The sequence below is a fragment of the Bombus flavifrons genome, chromosome 9 (genome assembly GCF_040668555.2).
Source record: "Bombus flavifrons isolate JBK064 chromosome 9, iyBomFlav1_principal, whole genome shotgun sequence".
Lineage (NCBI taxonomy): Eukaryota > Metazoa > Arthropoda > Insecta > Hymenoptera > Apidae > Bombus > Bombus flavifrons.
Genome location: NC_138450.1, coordinates 1,204,103 through 1,226,255, shown reverse-complemented (window position 1 = coordinate 1,226,255; position 22,153 = coordinate 1,204,103). Strand labels below are relative to the sequence as shown.

The window sequence follows — 22,153 nt, the reverse complement described above, 5'->3', positions numbered from 1 at the left end:
GTTATAACATTTTCTTAGGTATATACACGCGGTTTGCATGTAATACACATACGTGGCTGCATTAAATTTATTTCAAAATTAAAATGTTATTTTCAAAGCATGTAAAATAAAATTTTTAATTACAATTTTTTATTTAAAAGATCGACGCGTGAGGCCTTTTTGGAAGCCGCGAAATTCCGTGCATGCGCAGACGTAAGTTCGTGTCTGGTTTGGACTACGCAGTGTCACGTGACCTCAGCGCGTATATACGTCCTGCTGCCGGCAAATTTCCTCATTCATTCTTTCGAACCTTTGCGACAAGGTTCTCTTTTCTAATTTATACTATAACTTTCTGATGGTCTGTCATCGTGACCAATGGGTAATTGCTTCCGGCGACAGCCTGCAAAGCGATCGACCACCCATTTTTGCTGCTGTGATTTTTGTAAACTATTTAATTACAATTTGAAACAAAACATGTACATAAAAGGCAATAATTAGAAATTTTCATGATTCGATGATTTCTTTTCTTACGTTTGCAAAGTAAAATAAGTGGAAAAAAAGACAAACGCGAACTTTTTCTGTATTTGAGGTACAAGTAATCATTAAATTTAGTTTGAAGTTGCAATTCGTCTGGAAGATCTTCCACGCAAAGTAAAAAAAAATATTTCGTGGACGGTTAGTGACGCGGTAATGGGTCTGACGGATACGAGTTTCGAGGTACTTTTGACCCTGTGGCGGGTTCTCGTCGTGGGAGTCGTGTGGACTGAAGAAGCTTGTGGTCACTGTAGCAGTGTCTTGTCGAGCCATAGTATCGTCGTTCTCGTTCGTTAATCATTTCGGAGAGGTTATTTGGTAAGTGAAAAGTACACGATCTCAAGTATTTAACGTCGATTATAATTTCTATTGGTATTCAAAAACTTGATTTATTTGTTAATGAATTATTTGAGATATAAAAATCATGCATCTATCTTTTAAGATCCAGACATTTTGGGAAATAATTTGTACTTTCACAGAAACAAGGTCATAATTAATTAAGGAGCTAGTATCAAGAATAGAAGAATATGAATAATAAGGAGGGAAAATTTGAATCAAAGTTACCAGATATAACTGTCTCTGATTATAGAAGATTTTATTAATAACAAAAAGAAACAAACAATAAATTTATATTGAAAGAAGATTTGAACATTTGTATTAATTATTTATTTACTAAATGATGTTTTTCATTTCTTTGCTATATTTCTCAGGATTTTAGATAACATTTTAACAATTGTAGAAAGGTCAGTATAGGTATCTTTTATTTTAAATATTGTATGTAACCTTTTTTTAAATATCTTCTGGACACAACTGCAAATTCCTTTCATTACTATCGTAGGAATATTACTATCTGTTATCTGTTGTTTGGGGAACAACGGGAACAAACAACAAGTTTGTTGTTAAGGAAGAATATCGAAATAACGCTATACATTTTCTTTATGATTTATTATAGGTGCATACATATTAAAATTATCTATCACTAAGTTAGGTATTATTTACTATGGTATCTTAAGGTATAAAAAATGATTGAAAATAGATTTTTATTTATTTTATAAATGTTATGAAAATAATCTGGTAAAGCTAAAGTTTATAAACAGAATAAATTCGAACAATTATTTGAACGGATTTGACGTTACAAGTGTACGTTCCATGTGTAAATACTTATATTTTTCATGGTCGTTTGTGGTTTCAACAATTATTTCTTATACTCTCATATTTCAATATCTAATTCGCTTTTAATAAATAGGTATGTTACGATGAATTCTATACCAAAGGATATGTTTTCCTTGATAGATTGACATAAAATCTTAGAAGTTGTAATAGAATGTAGAAGTAAAAATGGTTTAATATTTGAGGTCTATTAAAATGTTATGTCGATGAAATAAAAAGATCAAAATGGTGGCGTTATACTATTAAACGTATTTATATATACATATAAGAAAATTTTAAGAATGAAATTCTATTTTCCTATTACCTACTGCATGAAAGTATTAACATTGCTAATTTATAACAAAATTGCTAATTTAACTTAGCTATGACTATTATTCCTTTCAAAGAGTGATTGTAAGATGATTTCGCTATATTTATATGTGATAAAGAGAAAGGGAAATTTAAAAAGGGGAAGACAACGAAATAAGTCCGCGCGGTGTGAAACTGAGAAAAATATAATGTGAAATGAATATGAAAAATAAAGAATGAAGGAAACTATGATCGATTAATTGCTGATATTCCTTTATATGAAACGCGAAAGTGTTTTCTTGAGTATTATTTGAGGAATGATATTAGCTTGATAGAAAAGTTCAGTCGCTAGATTTTGCTCCTCTATATGAAACATATATTTCAATCGTTAAAACGTAGACTATAAATCAATGATGTAATATCGCAGAATTTTTAAATAGATTATGTCGCTTCATAGCAAAGCGCTTCCTAAACGTTGCATCTTGTACGAGTATTAGAGAGAAAAATTTGTTACAGAGGCAGTTTTATAGGATTTTCCAGACAGATCGATAATTTATTCATATCTTTGTAAAACTTTTGACAGAAGAAAAATGTTTAATATCGAGAATTAGGTCATGGAGTTATTGAAAGAATATGTTAGTAATAAAAATTAAAAATTCAACAACGATGGAATAAATGAACTGTTAGATAAGAGGAAGGAAACTATAAGTAACAATGAATGTTATATTAAAGATTAATTAGAAGAAATTTCAGTTAAAACAATTGATTATTTTTCACGAAAAAAAAAAAAATGAAGGATTGTGCGATCAATCTAATGATATAATAAGAACAGGAAAAGAAAGACACAATCTTGCAACGTTACCTTGAATAAAAGATAGAAGCTCTAGCCCCACCGGAGTTAGCCATTCCGTTTCTTTGAATTTGCACACTTTCAACGTTCGATCTCCCTCTATTTCTTCAGTGCATTCGTGTGTCACCGTTTAAATCTTGAGGAACACGCGACGGTTATGTTTCGTTCACTTTTTTCCGAACAAGGCTGTCTTTTCTAAATCTCGAAGCGGTGTACGTGCCTTAGATTTGTTTCTCGGTAAGATATTTGATTCATAATGTTTGATTGCACGCGCCTGTGATTAAAACTAGTTTGACTTCAACGTCTTACTGTGTAATTCTATGCATAACGCTAGACTCTGTGGGATGATCTGGTGCGGGAAACAATTGTTTTTATTGTCGCAATTACAATTGTTATTCAGTGTTATGTGTTTGAAATAATTCTCTGTATATAAATCATTTAATATTATAGTGAAAAATAACATTTATAATTCATAATCATTAAAACCATCGATTAGCGATAATGGTATGTGAGTTTTATTAAATTTAAAAAATGAATGGCGAATTAATGGCTAAAATTGATTCTTTCATTAAAATTTTAGGTACATTTTTTTTATAGATATCATGCCGGACTGTCTTAATTTTAGTTTAGAACACATATTGCAGCTTCTTCATGTTCTAAAAGAGTTAAAGTTTTTTTTATTACTATGAGTTTTGAGTTTTAAACTAAATACTTCAGTAGTATTAAATAAAACTCTAATCATGGAATTTTCAATCAAATCGTAGTTATTTTACAGACTTTTCCTTGGGCTTGTTGTTTTCTAGTTTTCTTTTAACGTTGGATTTATTATGCTAATAATAATTTCATGAATACTATTCATTGAATGGTAATTTTATAAATAGTAGTTTTAGCCCTTCGCATTGAGTATGTTTGCTTTATTCGCTTGTTTAATCTCGCTATAGAATATATTTTTCATAAATATTTCACAAATGCTATACTTATTTTATTCCCGTTACTTATTTCATTTTGTATTCATTACTCAGATCTCCAATAAATAGTTAGAACGTACAATATTCCAATTGGTTTTTGCATTTTGTTCATGAAACTATTTTACGAATGTTGTGTCAGATCAGAGAACCACAATGGGCTTTTTATCCAAATAAATTGAACAAGAATAAAATGTAACGTTTACAGGATTACAGCCTAAAATTAAAAAATAAACGAATGTAATTGAAATTGAACAACTTTGTTATTTCACATTTTTCGTGAGCTTAAAGACGAATTTAATATATTACTCGCGATCGGCCTACTTGATTTTAAACGACCTAAAGACTAATCTGAATGAAACTTTAGTAGTCGTAACAATTTAGATTAAAAATCAGTAGAAATAAAAGCATCATTTTTCGTCGCACCTGTTTACAGAGACACCAAGTGGGAGATACTAACTGCGAGAAAGAGAGAAAGAGAGTTCTATCGTCGTTCGGCAATAACCGCCGAATATCAATTAATCGGGTCGATCTATAGACAAGCATGGATCAGTGCGTGTGACAGAAAACCCCTCGTCGAGAGTCCCCTCGAAGCCGGCACCGCGGTCGCCTTTGAAATATACGCTGTTTATCCGGAACCCGTCACCAGGGCACAATGAGCCTCGCTCGGGGGTTAAGCGTTGTCGCCTGAAGGGCTATCGATAACTTGTCGTCGCCAAATTACACGTGACCGCGCCCGCACGCGCCCGCACGCGTTTCCTCCATCCACCACCCTCTTTTCTTCTACCACATCCATTCTGTCACCTTCCCTCTCTCACCTTCTCATCGTATCTTTAATCTTTTACAAAACATAATATTAGACTGGTGTATATGAAATGTCCTTTTCTCCAAATAAAACTTTATACTTCTTTCGAAACGTTATATCGTTTAATCAAAGAAATTTTCACGTAATTCAATGCATTTTCCTAACGATGAACTAGTTCCATTATCCTATATTTATAAGAATTATCTTTTAAAAATCGAAAATTCTTATTTACGGCTTCCCTTTTTTTTTTTAATACGACCGATAGTTGGGGTGGAAGAAAATGTAATGGATGATATTGGTTAAACTTCAGAGAAACGACAAATCAGATTTCGATCGACGAAGGATTAGTGAACTTTTAGATATGGACATTTTAGAAAAAATCGCCGCGGAACGAGGACCCATTGTGCTTGTCAACTCGGTCGAGATATCCCTGTCTATTCGATGGATTTCGATTTGTTGCTGTATTTCGTATCAGGATTTTCATGGAGTGCGTCTCTTTGTCTCACAATTTAAATCATCGACGACTGTATCGGGTTGTTCGGAAAATGTGTAACCAAGTTTGAGAAAATTTTAATTTTTTTGAGAATTTCAAAACTTTTTTTGAGTAAGTAACGTGATTTGAGTGTTTAGAAACATGCACATATCTTTGTTAACGTTTAATTTCACTCATAGTTTCTTCAAATTACAGATTTTGTTACTTGTCAGATCATTTTTCATCCGATCCTCTTAAATAATTTTTCTTCCAATCTCATCGAATATGTACATAGCCTTCCAAATAATCCAATATTTCGATAATATTACATGTTCGCTGAAATTTTGTTGATTAACAAATTTATAAGTATCAAATAGTCAGTAGATAAGCCACAAATCGTCAAATTTTGTTTGTCGCTTGCTTCGCTTCCTTAGTTCTGTAGGAAAAATGATTTTTAACGAATCAATTTGTTTATTACAGAACGGTGAGACATGTCGTCAAGGGTGGTGAAAAATCATCCAAAGATGAATGGCGGCGTTGATGGCAGGGAGACTTGGTCCGGCAAAGTTGACTTCCTCTTGTCTGTTATTGGATTTGCTGTCGACCTTGCCAATGTTTGGAGATTTCCTTATCTATGTTACAAAAATGGCGGTGGTGAGTTCACAACATTCTATCTTTTTCTAATTATGTAGCTACTATTCATATAGTATATAATCGCAAGAAGTACAAATGGACACAAAAAGCGTGTTTTTAACTGTAACGCTTTGTTTCCTTTATATCAGATAAACCAGATATTTCTAGATAATTATATGCGTAGGAATAACAACAGAATAATGCTTAACAACGAATAGATCGTTTCTAATCGTCAATACTACACAACACGCTTGATCGACGATTATCAACGCGTTTTCAGCGATTAAAAACAAATTTTGCAATCTCGGTAACTCTCGAAACAACGTAGATTAAATTTAGTTAATAGGACATAGGTATATAGTATATAACACTTTTATATTTAAAATATATTAAAAGAAAAATCAAGATTTGATTTTTTCTCCAGATTTATGTATTACTCGGGTTGTGAAATAACGATTACGAAATACGTGAAACATTTAAGATATTGAAAAATATTTTCAAAGATATTAATCCTGTCAAACATCCTGTTATTTTATCTGATAGCGTTGCAAGGCGTTATTTCGTAGTTGCGCAATAGGGGATGCATCAAGTAATGCATTCCGGCAGTAAGGTAACATCGCGTTAACCGGTCGACTAATTGGCATTTACCTCGTGGAAAATGACCCTGAGATTTAGATTTCACTCTAGGCTTCTTATCCGTGAAAGCATCTGCTGCAGGACTCAAAATTGGCCTAAATTAAAGCGAAAGAGCAATTTAAGAGTCACGCACCGACTCGGAAGATTACAGCGTCCACGTAGATTCAATTCTTAGCCCTAGTTACATCATGTTTTCGATTTAGTTTCGATGTCAATCATCTCCTGTATATTCTGTTAAAATAAAATTATATGATCGATTTCATTTAAAGAAGCTTAAGCGATCGTGATATTTAGGAAAATATTTGAAGTGTCTTGATATGAGCGACTTTTTGTTCCAAGATTTTTTTTCAAACAACGTTTTCTTTTTTAAAACGTGAGCGAGATTATTACGTAAAAATTTAAATACCGTAACGAATTAAAACCGTATTTTAAACTTATCACTAGACTGTGGATGTCTATGCAAATCCATACCTTTATAGAAAATTGTTAATAAAGCGGAGGATCTGGAAAATAAATTGTTTTACCTGTAGGAGATTTTTGTACTATTTATCTTGCATATTCTCTATGTTTCATATGTTTTGCGTATCTTTTTTTAAATACACATGTAAGAATACTTATTTTTATCATACTTTTGTTATTCATTAAGAATAAGAAAGTTTGTAATCGCTATTCACAATTTAATATATTCAGCACAATCGTTAAATATCATCGAAAAAGTCTGATGAATATAAATGGAAATGTTAGAAAAAAAACCGTGTTGAAATCTTAAGACGACAGTTTCACTTTCAAGGTTACATTATGAATCGTAATATAATGGTATTGTATTATATTCTACGAATCTGTTTTACTTTTATTTATCACATACAAAGTTCGAACCCTTTAGTTTTCTTTTACAAACCTTCTAACAACAATTTCCATAAGCAACTCGCAGCGACTTTGAAGACCGAGTTCAGCGATGACGATGATGATGATGATGACGACGACGGGGTCGATGACGATGGCGGCGACGACGTTATTAGCTTTTGTTCTATAGAGTCTTTCGTAGGAATACGATTAGGACCAGCTATCAGCGATACGGGGCCTCCTCAAAAGCGGCTGCTAACTCAATTAAGAGGAGAGTAGGGCGCACCATTAGTACCGACAAGATCGGTCGCTAATTTCCAATTACCTTAATTAATTATAATTTCCCATTCGGGCCGGCCTTTGATCATGGACGTTCGCGACGCCTCTGTCTGCTGCATGACACCGTATACGATCCATTATGTCCCATGATTTTGCCCTGTGTTTCACGCTTCTTCTTTGCGAAAATTTACAAATTTTCCACATACGGTTTTGTTGTCATCATTTTCTCATTGTAAACGAAACAGCTTTAAACAACATGATTCAAATAAAATAGGTTGTGGATTGAACTGAACTTTGCGAATCGATTTTGTACGTATATATCGCCGGATTGACTATTATAGATTTGAAAAAGTAATTATCCTTGCTTAGAACAGGATCTGGTTTTACATAATATGTTGTTAAACCTTCGACTCAGGTTTAGATACACGTACATGGGAAATAATGGCATAAACGTTGGACGATTAGCTTCATGATCTATGAGTCAATGGTCAAATTGTTTCATACATAGAAGCTGTAATTGGAACTTTGCATGTTTACGCAAAAAGTTAAAAATTGTTCGTGTTTATTGAATTTAGAAAATATGGAATTTTGAAAATTACAGCTTTTTGAACTTGAGTTTTACTACGTGTAAAGTTGGTATCGTGATAGATTACGTATAACGAAATCACACACTCACACACATATAATTTACGAAATCGATTTTCTAGGAAGCTAAACCGGGTATAAGGAAACTTTATTTTTCATATTTCTGGTTAATTCTTTTTATAAGGAATCACTTCCTCACGTAATAGATATACGGTTATATAAGACTTATATTTTATGTTTCATTAATGATTACTATATTGTGTGTACAATATATGATTAACATTAGAGATTGTGTAGGTTTCATATTTTTTAATGAAATACCGTGACTCATATGTATACTCCTGTATACATCCATAAAATGATGAGATGAAATTGAAGAAAGATTTTGTTATTATAATAAATGTTTTATGTATAATTTTCAAATGCTCAAGTACAAAATGGAAATGTATTTTATGTTCTAATTCACTTATTTATAGTTCCATGAATCCAACGTGACGGTTTAAATAATGCATTTTCTCGTTGGATACGCATTGATAATAAAGTTTTTATTCTCTGCGGTTACAGTGACTGCGTTTTAATCGAATTTCTACCTTTTGTATATTTTATCGATGAATATTCCTTATTTGCTAATGAAGCACAGAGATATTTCAAATCTATTTTACATCTAAATTAATTTAATTGCAAAGTAAAAATTTATTTTAAATTGGTGTATTTTTATAAAACGGTAATGAAATATTTTCAATTAGACACGAATGAAGCGAAGGGAAAGAAGGAAATTAAACGAAAAAGGAAGAAGACTGGATACTGTGTATGAATAAATTCATTGATATTTATCATTTTTTCTTACTCGAAGTCAAATTTTTGATTTCAAAAAGCTTTATTGCAAAATGTATCGAAGTTGTTGATTGAGCATTTTAGAAAATTTTTCTAATGCGGAAAGCCATTCATATAAACCGTTCAGAAGTCACTTTCATCAACTTTATAAATTAAAAAATACAAATATGTTACAAATACTATTTTTCAAGTTTACCTTAAAATTTATTAATATTTATATCATCTATGTGCGTTGAATGAACTTATAGAAATAAAGCACTCGTTCTTTGAGAATTGGCTGTTAATCATATGCTTACGTAATGAAATTAAGAAATTAATAAAAGATCGAGTTGGATCATTTTGGTTTCTGCGTGGTTCATATTGTTGATGTACCATTGATTAATGAATGTAATGTGCTTAAATCTTTAAATAAAGTTAAAGTTTGAGAAAATATCTTATATACACTTAAATTTCTCAAGTCATTCGTATTACAAGCATTAAAGAATTACTAAAATCTAGTTGAACCCAAGTGCAAAGTGTCGGTCTTTGAAAATGGTTATATTTTCAAAGGACCAAAATTAAACGGAAATGTTATTCAAAGCCGGGCATTTGTTCATGACATACGGAAGAACTCTCTCTAGATGCTATATGAATATATATATTGCAAGGAAATTGAAATACAAACGTTTATTAATAAAAATAGTAAAGAAATATAAACATAAGATTATTAAAGAGAAACAAATATAAAATTAAGACACAAAAATTCCTTAATAGATTATTAAAGAATTCTGTTGGAATTTTAATAAAAGACCGTTATCTTAACTTGTATGTAAATATGAATACAGCAAGTTTATTACGAACTTGTTATGAAGCTATTACGACATTAAAGCACATTGTAATTATTTAAACAAGTTTAGTCGCTTTTAATAGTTCTGAGATTTTCCATTTAATGTATGTTGCAATCGATTTCTAAGAATTTTTCTATACATGCATATGTATATCTATGTGTACGTTGTTCATGTTTATATAGCGTGGTATATTAAATATAATGATGAGTCTCCTAACCATATCATTAGAAATATAATCGGCGAATATCAACACATCATCGATCTTTAACAAGAATAAGGAGATTTGAATATGAAAAATGTTTGATCGTACGTTTTCATAAGGAAACTTACAATTAAAAACATTACAATTAAAATAAATTGTTCACAGATAATTAATCGAATTACATGGTTTCTTATATTTAATAATATACTTAATAAGTGATTTTCTAATTATGGATGAAACACCATGGTATTTAGCATTTAGAAACGAAGAAACACATATTTCTTAAAAATATTTTATTCTTATCGAAGCACATTACTGAATTTTTGTCTAGATGATTTGTTAAAATATAATACTTTTTAAGTGGTTAATATCTGCATTATGTGGTATTCAGTTTATCTTTGATAAGTTCTAATAACTTTATATTATTTCCTTCAAAAACAGACAAGTCCATTTTTTACTAAATATTAAAGTTTCAATAAGTTTTAATTTTCGTTATACAAATGGACAAAGAACATTCAAAAGCACTTATGTCGAATTTATTCGTCAACGAGAAATGAGAAAAATTCATCACCGCAGGGCATAAGAAAAAGGGAATATCCTTATTTAATGCGATTACGTCTCCGTGGTTACTAAGAAGAATTTATTGGGAAAAAACGAAGACGGGTAACGAGTAAGAATGTTCAACATATCTGAGGAAATTTGTATCCAAACATAGAAGATATTGTCTATGCATGTTCCTGACTTTTAGAATCTACAAAACATGTGCAAAAAAAAATATTATTTAAATACTTATTATAGATATATTGTTTTACTTAAATAATGGTTAATTTAAATAATGAATACATACTAAATACATACTAAAATTTGTTGGAATATGCTATGCATTTACTATATATTGTTTACCCTATTTTTACTTTTTTTATATAATCTTGATTTCGTTCTAATACCGAGTGCTAATTAAGAATTCACGATACTTGTATTTGTTTAACCGTTTGATAAATCAGCTTTATCAAAATCACCATTTCAGCCATTGCCTTGCTACATTTTCAAAAGTTCGCTATCGAATTACGTACCTAAAAGCACCTTGCTGCCACTGGTGCTCTAAATATTCTGCAATTCAGTTATGCAGCTAACACGATGATGCGAGTGGCTCGCACATCACTTTTTTCCTCGCTCTTCATATCGGTCTCTTGTCACGCGGCAGATGTCATCAAAGATGATAAGAATCCGGACGTGTCCCACAGTGCCTGTAAATAAATTAAACGCGTTCAATTTTATCAAAGATATGAACATGATTTTCTCGTTTTCTAATGAAAAAACTTGGCGTTATTTTATTCATACCTAAATACCACCATACGTGGAAGTATTTAAAAGTTTTTAGCGTTCAGACATTTCTCCGCTCCGTTAATTACAGTTTTAGAAATTTTTATTATATCTGATTATTATTGAGAAAGTTATTATTTTATTATTTATGTTATACTATATTTATGCTTACAGGGGCTTTTCTGGTTCCATATTGTATAATGTTGGTGGTAGGAGGAATTCCGCTGTTTTACATGGAACTTGCTCTGGGTCAGTTCAATCGAAAAGGTGCGATCACATGTTGGGGTCGCCTGGTGCCACTTTTAAAAGGTAAGATCCTTTTCTTAATTATCTTGGTGTTAATTACTAAACCGAGAATAATAGTAATAATGTGACAGTTCTTCGATGACTCATGTTTTTAACGCTTTAATTTTATCAATTTCGTAACAGAAATTTAAAGTATATATCGAAGCTCGCAGAAATTTTTGTTTCTTACCATTTACATTGTATAATATCGTATAATAAAACAATAATCAATTATACGAAATACGCATTCAAAACCTAAATAACTGAACATAGCATATTTCGAGAAACCCCGTCTAATATCATCGAGCTTAGAAATAATCGCGTTAAAATTCCTCTTCCACTTGATTCTCTGCACTGAAAAGATCAACAATGGAGGTAATAGCATCACTGTGTGCGATTACTTTTCTGATTGACTCTCAGAAGACAGTTCTGGAAACGTTTCAAAGCACTTTACCGTCATCTTCTACGACGAGGAACTATGCATTAGACACGGCCGGTATATTTTCTTTTCTTTTGCTCTACATCGCGCTATACGGTACATTATGTAACGCGTATAAATCCTGGAAAATCCGAGGATGGAAGACCACTTGAGAAGAGCTTCCATTTCCGTCGATTTCCTGGATCGTGACGATTTCATCTAGGATCGTCGTGATGATCGATGGGAATGCAGGATTCTTCTTGACTCTTGTCTTCTGTGCGCCTTTTTCTTCTGATCCGCATCGATGAACGACGTAATTGATTCGCCGCTCAAGACACATTTCCCACGGGATAATGGAATATTCTCCGGCTCAGGAATCAGAACATAGGACATGTCCTCCGAGATTTTTAATCTTTCTGAAACGCCAATTACCTTTTTACTACTTAACTATATATGGAAAGAGACTTATCGTTCTGAAAATTAAATGAATCGCGTCCATTCCACCTTTGGTCATTGATATAGCTAAATATAGTTAAGGATTAGTGTAGTAAATTAATATAAATTATAAACTGTTGCATGAAATTGATTTATCCAAACCTCGAAATCTTATCAGAAAATAAATTCAATTTATACCTAACTATTTTATTAAAAGTTGAAAATATGTTCAAAAATTTAATATAACAATCGAATGTTTGCATAGGTATTGGGTATGCAGTGGTACTAATTGCATTCTACGTCGATTTTTATTACAATGTGATCATTGCTTGGGCATTGAGGTATTTCTTCGCCTCATTCTCCAGCCTTTTACCTTGGACCACTTGTGACAATCCATGGAATACACCACATTGTCGAGCGTTTGACGCTAATATTTCTTACACATTCGACAATATGTTTGGTTCGCTCGATTCGATAGAATCTAGTAATTCCTCCCTAATAGCCGAACATTTGGGTAGAGATTCAAATCAAGGCTACAACAATACGTGGTACACGAGCGCTGCTCAAGAATATTTCAAGTAAGTTTTATTCTGGATAATTTGTTTTGCGTTAAAAGCGTGGATTTTCTATACTGCTTATGCTTTGTTGTACATATATTACTGATATTCATTATTTATGAATAGACTGCGAATGTTTATACATACACATTTTTTTATAGAAAATTGGTAATAAAACGGAGCCTGTATAGCAATTTGCTTTGTTTTCAGGCAATTTTTTAAGGCTATATCATATACTTACATATTTCATAATACGTTTATCATATTTAAAAATCGAAATAATCAAATATTACGAAATAAGGAAGAACGCATGTTTTTGAGCAACTAATTCGGTAATTTTCTTGACAGTCGAGCTATTCTGGAACTTCACAAAAGCGAAGGTTTACATGATCTTGGGACAATTAAATGGGATATTGCGTTATGTCTGCTGGTAGTCTATCTGATTTGTTACTTCTCTTTGTGGAAGGGCATTTCTACTTCTGGCAAGGTAAACTTTTCATAGTGTAAATTTAGATTTCGCGTCACCAGTTGTCTAGAAATAAATTCTTAAATTTAAAAAAATATTTCTACAGTAGAAATAACTGTAAAAGCAGTATGAACAAAAATGTTACTTCATCTTTTTACTATTACTTTAATCTTTTTGTTCACGTTGTAACTCTTTCTTATGACTACTGTTGGTTAACCCTAACTTTTTTGTGTTAAAACGTTATGGTTTACTCAGCTATTATCAACATTCTAAGATTATCGCTCCATCGAATAGAACGATCAAACAATTTTATTCTTTTGTTACAGGTGGTTTGGTTTACGGCTCTATTTCCTTATGCTGTTTTACTGATCCTACTTATACGAGGCGTCACGTTGCCAGGAAGTCTGGAAGGAATACGCTACTACCTTAATCCGAATTTTTCTGCTATAACAAAAGCTGAGGTAAATGGAATAACATTATTTCACAATTATTCTATTACAATAGCTTTTGAAGCTCATCTTATAGATATAAATCAGAAATAATTTAGTTAAAACGAACGAAACGTACATACAGATATTATCAAATTTATGTAATAATAAAAAATATTGTACATTGAAATTATTACGCAATATCGTAGTTTCACTTTTGTGGTTTATCGTGAGTTTGTCGACTCCGCCTCTTGAATTTAGCGAATCGCCTTTTCAGGGGATAATCGCGGCGTTATGAAATATGTAGCTATTTACAGTGGTCATGGAAAAGAATAAGAATCTGAGGGTCAGCAAGCTAATGCACCGGCGTAAGAGGGTCGAAAAAATCGGATAGTGAGAAAAATGGGAAAGGGAGAAACGTGCCGAGTTTAACCGACGACGCTGAAAATGGAAACTCTGTGTACCTGTCATAATGACTATTAGAGTCCGGTCCAGTCACGGCCATGAAATCTCACGTTCTCACCCTCTTGACTAGCAAGTGAAATGCATTTTTCTCTGGCGACTTGAATACCGTTTCTAGATCGCTCGAGTAAATTTTCACAACGACCGAGAAAAATTTGTTGACTTCTAAAATATCAGAATTTACGGCGAATCGTTGTCTCTGTATCTTCCTTTCTCTTTTTTACGGAAGAAGATGTTTAAAAGGAATAAATTTGTCGATTACTTTTACGACATAATCTTCTGGAAAGAAAGGGACGAAAAAAATATATTTTTCTTTATTAAAGAAGATAAACTGCCTTTTTTGAATTTTGGATAAAATTTCGATTTCAATTGTAAAATTGAGACTATCTGGCGATTTTTCCTGAATGTTTAATCTCTATTTAGGTGTGGGTGGATGCCGCAACGCAGGTGTTCTTCTCTCTCGGACCGGGTTTTGGGGTGCTTTTGGCTTATGCAAGTTATAATAAATATCACAACAACGTTTACAAGTAAGTAATATGTGTGTAATTAAGTATATTTCATTTTTAACTAGTTTTAGATAGTGAAGTTTTACAAGTAATGAGTATAATAAATTGTTTAAACGGCCTCGCTCCTTTATTTACTATAAGTATATTTTTCATTGAGAACGAATGGATAGAAAATTAGCTTAATATGGAAAGATACTTTCCTCTTTTTTCTTAATCTTGACTTAATAAAATAAAGTCTTAACTTTTCATAAACTTTTCATTTGAACGCGCTATCATGAAATAAAACTGAATTAGAAAATAATGAAATTTCACTTTTCATTGAACAAATTTTTATTTTCATTCAATTACATAAAATATTCTCAATCTTATTATCCAACATTTATAAATAAAAATCGCACATTTGTATCTAAATATCTATAGATTTTGATTGAATATATAAAAAATAATAAATTTGTGTACTGATAAATGTAAAATTTATTTGTCACTTTTCCAGGGACGCTTTATTAACCAGTTTGATAAACAGCGCAACATCGTTCGTCGCTGGTTTTGTGATTTTTTCTGTACTAGGATACATGGCTCGAGCAAGTGGAAAGTCCATTCAGGATGTAGCGACTGAAGGACCTGGTCTAGTGTTTATCGTTTATCCTGCTGCTATCGCTACTATGCCTGGATCGATGTTTTGGGCGCTTATCTTTTTTATGATGTTGCTTACGTTGGGGTTGGATAGCTCGGTATGTCGCTATTCATATAACTTGTATTTATTATTGTTAGAAAAAATAAAATAAAAAATTTAATGAAATATTGTTCTATGCAATTAAGACAACGAGAGAACAGTATGTAATTAACTTCAAAACTGTGACTACATAAATTATCATTCCTCGTGATAATGTTAGTATTTGATAATGTTAGTTGTGTTAATTTTAATTACTTAATTAATCTTAATACTCTATCGCGAATATCTTACAGTGCAATATAATAATTCAATTATATTATATGTATAATCAATCCTCTTTTTAGAGCATAATCAAATCTTTTCTTGTAGTTCGGCGGCTCTGAAGCGATAATAACTGCTCTTAGCGATGAGTTTCTAATTATCGGGAATAATCGCGAAATTTTCGTCGCTTCGCTTTTCACGCTATACTTCGTCGTTGGTTTAGCCTCGTGTTCCCAGGTAAGATGATGACTATAACGCATTTCATGAAATAATTGTAATTAACTCTGCTACTTCATTTGGTTCATTTTCGATTTAATCGTGTTTTTTTTATCGTTAAAAAACTTCTTAGCATAATTGATCTTTACATAAAAAATTATATTTGTTATACACAGGGTGGCTTTTACTTTTTCCACTTATTGGACCGATACGCAGCTGGCTACTCGATGTTGTTTGCAGTTTTGGCGGAGGCGATCGCTGTTAGTTGGATCTATGGGGTAGATAGATTTTGCGCAGATATTAAAGATATGATTGGGTTTTCACCTGGAATCTACTGGAGAGTCTGCTGGAAATTCGTTGCTCCAATATTTCTCATGGTATATCTGCCACACACATAGTTCTATATCGTATACAACGTGCACTGTAATTAGTACTTTCCTTCTAACTTTCGCATAATTAGTAAAATAATACACATGTACCGCAACCTAATATTTTGTTAAGTACAGATTTCTTTCAATTTTTTCAAATTTGTACTACTCGTATTCCTTTCAAAAATGTAATCAATCAATAGTTAAATAGGTCACAATTCTCTATTCCTTTTCTACATGCCCTTTTCCAAAAAATTAATTTTTTATATTGTTACAGTTTATCATCGTTTACGGTTTAATGGGTTATGAACCACTGACTTATGAGGATTACGTGTACCCTGTCTGGGCAAATGTATTAGGCTGGTTAATTGCGACTTCCTCAATTGCCATGATACCCGGCATCGCAATTTATAAGATCGTCGTCACGCCCGGCAGTTTCATTCAGGTAATATCATGATTTTAATACAATTGATTTTATTTCCTTTTAGCGTTTTCGTCGTAATGATATTGTTTAATACGGGATAACAGAAATAATTTACATACGATTTCTATGATCGACATGTTGTAAATGACAATATAAGTTCTATCTGTGGAGCGTAGAGAATTATAGACACACGATAGATAGATGTACGTAATAAATTACAGAGATTGAAAATTCTGACCACTCCCTGGAGGGATACTCAACAAAGAAACGCAGATTTATCCTCGGTGGTGAATGGTGCGGTTCGTCGTAGTTTTATCGCAGATCAGGATCTAAACGTAACAAAGGAACAACAAGATTTGACCAAAGAACAAACAGAAGTGATGATCCAATCCAGAGAAGGTGTTAACGGAGATCCACCTCCGGAGCCAGTCTAGGACAGTGCGGTTGTGATTTTGCACGGTGCCCGGTTCCAAGTATATCTTTGCTAATATTCTATCGTGGAAATATAGTTTTATTCAAAATTATTTCCACTGAATCACTAAGATTTCGAACGCACCCACTTAGATTTTACGATAAAAGTCCTTTCGTATTCATTCTTTACTCTCTGAACGATGAGGTTTCGAAATTTGGCGTACTTTTGTGGCGTTGAACTTTTGAAATTCTTTGGACAACAGAAAAGGAGCTTTCCTTAACGGGACGCGATTTATTTACGAGAAATTTCCGGAACAGACATTCCGATGTCTCCTGTGAATCGTGTTAAGCTCCGTCGTGTTTTCGATTGCTTCATACCCACACTAGTCTTTTAATGCACTTGACTCTTTTCTTACCAATAATAACGTTATAGCATATCTGTAGTACATGTATTTTGGTATCCGAATACGTGTAGAGATTATCGTATTTTCGTATATATATATATTATTTGCAGCTTACAAACTTTAAACGAAACACAATTTAAAGGTAGAAGGCAGGAAGAAGAATTTAAATTTGATTATGAACATGAAGATGATACAATTGAGTGCACAGGTGGAATAATTTTCTTCTACAACCTTTTTTTTGAAATATATCAATCTCACAATGTATTATTATACATATATGTTACGGACAAAAATCTGAAAAGACAAAACGCATTTTAATCGGTTAAAACCTGAATCGTTTAATTCTCTTAGACAATATTTGTTATACACAAATAATCGAGAAATTCTTCCTTAGGTTTGCAGAAGCACTAAAAATATTAGAGAAAATAAGAACAGCTTCTTTATTTTCATTATAATCTATCTTTTCGTTGATTCGCTATTATGCTTTACGCATTTTGTTCAGTCACAACGCGATTCTACTTACTTTTTATGTTATCTGTAGCATATATGTAACTTTTACCTAGATAATTTTTAAAACAAATTTAGAAATTTCCTAAAGTGTTCAAAAGAACACATTGCAAATGTAAAACATAGCCCAACCTGTAAATATTATAGGTTTCATGAAATTTCCTCGATAAATTCATTAAATAGATCATGAATATTATTCTAGATCTAGTAAGTACAAGGCTGTAATTATCTCAAGCAAGGAAATTTCTTGAATAGCTTTAACATTCAATGAAACTTAATCTTTTGTCGATTAAGAATGTTTCGAAGAAACAAAAACGAAGAAAAGTTAGAGCCTCCGTTACATAAACGTTAAATCTATAAAATATAAAATATATAAATATATAAAATAAACATAAATACATAATTGATAAAGAAAGAGAAATGATTAAATGATTAAATAGAATTTATAGAGTATATTTCATTCGTGGAGTTGCCAATTTTATCGTCCTTTGGAAGAAAAAGTTTCTAGTATCTTAACTAGTATCTTAACGTGTCTTAACTTTCGTTGTATTCTGATTGACAATATTAATTCTGCGGGCATAGAAAAATATTCTATAAGGTTAAGTGAAAATTTCACGATGAAACTTCGATACTACTTTCCTATAAATTTAAATACTGTTTAAATTTGATGAACCAAAATTAAATTTTAAGCTGGTACACATGTACGATGTAAATAATATAAATCTGGAAAGCGTATCGCTAACAAGTTTTCAGAGAAAAATCTATAGAATACAAATTTATTCTTATCCAAGGGGTTTAGTGGAAAAATGATACGAGTACACTCTTTTTCTGAAAATAAAATAAACCTAAAAAGGGATACGTGGTATCTTCATTTATATAAAGGACTTTGTTTATTAAATTTCCAAGGCTTTATAAATATGTATGGCATCATTATAATACAATACATTTTAATTTATCATCTGTAGTTATTAAATGTATAGTATTAAAAGATGCTGTCATTTGTATCATTTTTCTTCCGAGCCCCCTATTTGTTAATAAAGGATTAACACACGTTTTACATAAATAAAGCGTTAAAGAAGTAATCTGTTCGCAGATCCAACTATCTCCATTTGATTATTCGAATGCTCTTACTTCGTCTGGTTCGACCGGACGTATATGCTGTGTAGACTATACGCGAATTATAATCACCGATCAGGTGTAAAATTTTACATTAAAGAATAGTGAATTTCAAGCGTTATCGAGAAAATGTGTCATCGTTAAGAAGCAACCACGCTTTTACCCATACAATATTTAGTACAGTCCAATACTCGTATAGATCTGGACCATTAAACACGCAAAATGCCATAAATTTATGATTAAAGTAACAATAATTTATTTGGAAAGTGGGTTACATATAATTGATATATAATTGATATATTTATATAAATTCATATTTTTTATGAACAAAACTAAAGGAATAGATACTAAATGCGGATTTGTTTCATCTTCGAAATGCACTTTACTTTAGATATGTTATATTTGGATATTTTTATATTTTTATTTTTGGATTTTTATATTTGGATATTTTTATATTTTTATTTTTGGATTTTTATATTTGGATATTTCTATATTTTTATTTTTGGATTTTTATATTTGGATATTTAAATATTATATGTATTTTGTGGACTTTTGCCCGCTCGCATTTCTCATAAATCCATTAATATCTGCAGTCTATACATAATGTGTCTCATTCCTGAATGCTTTTTTTTTATACGCAGATCAATCGCTTATGATTGTTAATTTCTAAACATTGTTGGTATTCATCGTTATTTTGATTTTTTGAAATATTATCATTTCTTATGAAACTATTTCCATTTATTTTCTTTGCACGATCAGTATTATAAAAAAAGATAAAGATGTTATAATGTAATAATTATCGATGATACAATTACTTAACCCTTCTTTCATAACATTACTATTCCAAACAAAAATATCTATCGAATAATTCTTTAGAGTAATTTTCTGTAGACTTTGTCTCTTTATATAGAAATGTTAATTTGTACAAAGTTACGTTTGTTTATCTTCATAAAGGCGAGAATCGACGATACGGTAAATAACTGACTATGTCAGTAATACTATGTTAAGTATTTAAGAAATTATCGTCGTAAACTTGTTAGAAAATATTCTCTATGTGCAAATACACATATATGTACCATATAGTTTATAGTTATTGTTGTTAGATACAATGGTACGTATGTATGTATATTTATACGCATATACATATATACACATTCTACAGGGGGAACCGTCAAAGGTAAAATTTCCAAATGTCTTTAACTATGAACATTTGAGAAAATGCCCTAAACGATTCGAAGAATTTTCCGAAGTGAAATTGACCTAAAAACTTTGTAATTCTTTTGTGTAAAGAATAGATCGACAAATGTTTCCTTTATATTCTTCGATTTGTAAATTAACGTGAAAAGATCGTCATAAACTACAAAAATTACCTACATAATTTCAAGATGCTTAGTAAAATAAAGATTTTGAAAAAGATTGTTTTAAGGCAACTCGTTCGTATTCGTGTTTCGAAAACGTAGGTATTGTGTCCTCAACATTTTTTAGGTTCTCGATAATCAAGAAAATTATTCGAATGTTCCGTTTAAGACAAACTTTCCTGTCCATATATAATTGTATGTTATATTTTATACATCGCATCCGAGTTGTAACCACAGCCATAGGTAGCAGCTCGGGCCTTGTTAATACAATAAATAAATAAATAAATATTCACAAAAGAGACTCAACGATTGCCTTCTAAACAAAATAATTTTCGTTCGTTCTCTCAACCACTTATTATTTTCACGTCATATACGATCTTACTAATATCAGTCTAATATAAGTTTAAGTAGTTATGAGAGACTGTGTCTAGTGGGATGCTAATGCATTTTGAGATATAATTGTGGACAAAGTACGTATCACCAGCTGGCTGTCGAAACGAGCAAAACCCATATAAAAAGAAGACTAAAAAGAAAATATCCCACTGACCTTACTAAAGAAATAAAGTAAACTCGAAGATGGTATCCTGCTGGAGGTAGCCATCTACATGTTGTTTAGCCCGTCTGCTGTAACGTTGTTTATTGTTTTTCTCATATCTCTGCAAGAACTAGATGACTTTAGTCACATAGGCGCTCTTAAATGTAAACGAACCACAGAAGGACGACGTACACGGTTTTTTCTATTTTCAATCTCTAATCAAACTCTTTTACGATATTACACTACTTTTATTTTATTCCCGTTTGTTAGAATTTAATCTTGGAATTAAGATTAATAATCTGTGGAAGACACAATGTTTGTGTTGAAATAATATTATGTGATATTTATGAAACAAATTACAGGAAATATAAGTGAGCGTTGTGGAATGTTGACAGTTGGCTAGTTATTCTCAGACTGACTGACTAAGTGACCCATGGCCCTTGAAAAGATTTTGAACCCCCACTCTCTATGCTGTAATGAGTGTGACCTGAGTAGATGACTGTGAGGCGTCACGTGCCACGGAACCTTCTAGCAGCTTCTCGATACAAAGCGCTATGCGGTCAAGGAGCGACACCGACATGCTCAATGTTCCATCCATATCCTTACGCTTCTTCCGCCGAGTTCTCGGAAGAGCATGCACGCGCCAGCCGCCGCGATACATCTCACGAACGCACGCTAGTGGGGATATCGCAGGGCAACGAAGGAAAGAATCTGTACGATCAATCACCTCATCTGTATGCGATTAATATCGTTGTACTCCAACGATTAGAAAGGAAGCAAGATCGCGCGAAATAGCTCATAGGAATGACAAATATTATGGACATACGTATCTGTGTAATCTCACTTTTGAAAATTGTTTAGTTAAACACTAGAACGATCAAACTCGTCGCAACGACAAGCTTCAAAATTTTCATTTGTGCAAATCACTAAAAAGCACCATAGTACTTTTTTTAAAATTAACGTTGATTTTTGTTGAGTTAGTAAGACGACTACAAGGAACTTAGAAGAAAGATACAAATAGGAGAATCATCAATTTCAGATAACTTTTAATAGAAAAATCTGGATATTTGTAAGTATTAAAACACGTTTCTATACGTA

General features: G+C 31.9%; 1 protein-coding gene across 2 annotated transcripts; it reads left to right on the top strand.

Annotated features, from left to right (window-relative positions):
- Nucleotides 1-270: 270 nt before the first annotated feature.
- Nucleotides 271-19,441, top strand: DAT (Sodium-dependent dopamine transporter). Of its 2 annotated transcripts, none has more exons than XM_069119742.1 (12): nucleotides 271-831; nucleotides 5,544-5,717; nucleotides 11,400-11,534; nucleotides 12,629-12,941; nucleotides 13,269-13,407; nucleotides 13,713-13,847; nucleotides 14,700-14,803; nucleotides 15,276-15,513; nucleotides 15,825-15,953; nucleotides 16,109-16,309; nucleotides 16,578-16,745; nucleotides 16,946-19,441. In XM_069119742.1, exons 2-12 carry the CDS (start codon nucleotides 5,555-5,557, stop codon nucleotides 17,156-17,158), a joined length of 1,938 nt encoding a protein of 645 aa, XP_068975843.1. In that variant the 5' UTR covers nucleotides 271-831; nucleotides 5,544-5,554; the 3' UTR covers nucleotides 17,159-19,441. The 2 variants fall into 2 exon arrangements, with proteins under 2 accessions (XP_068975843.1, XP_068975844.1); XM_069119743.1 differs by lacking the exon at nucleotides 271-831 and adding an exon at nucleotides 2,913-3,058.
- The last annotated feature ends 2,712 nt before the right edge of the window (nucleotides 19,442-22,153 follow it).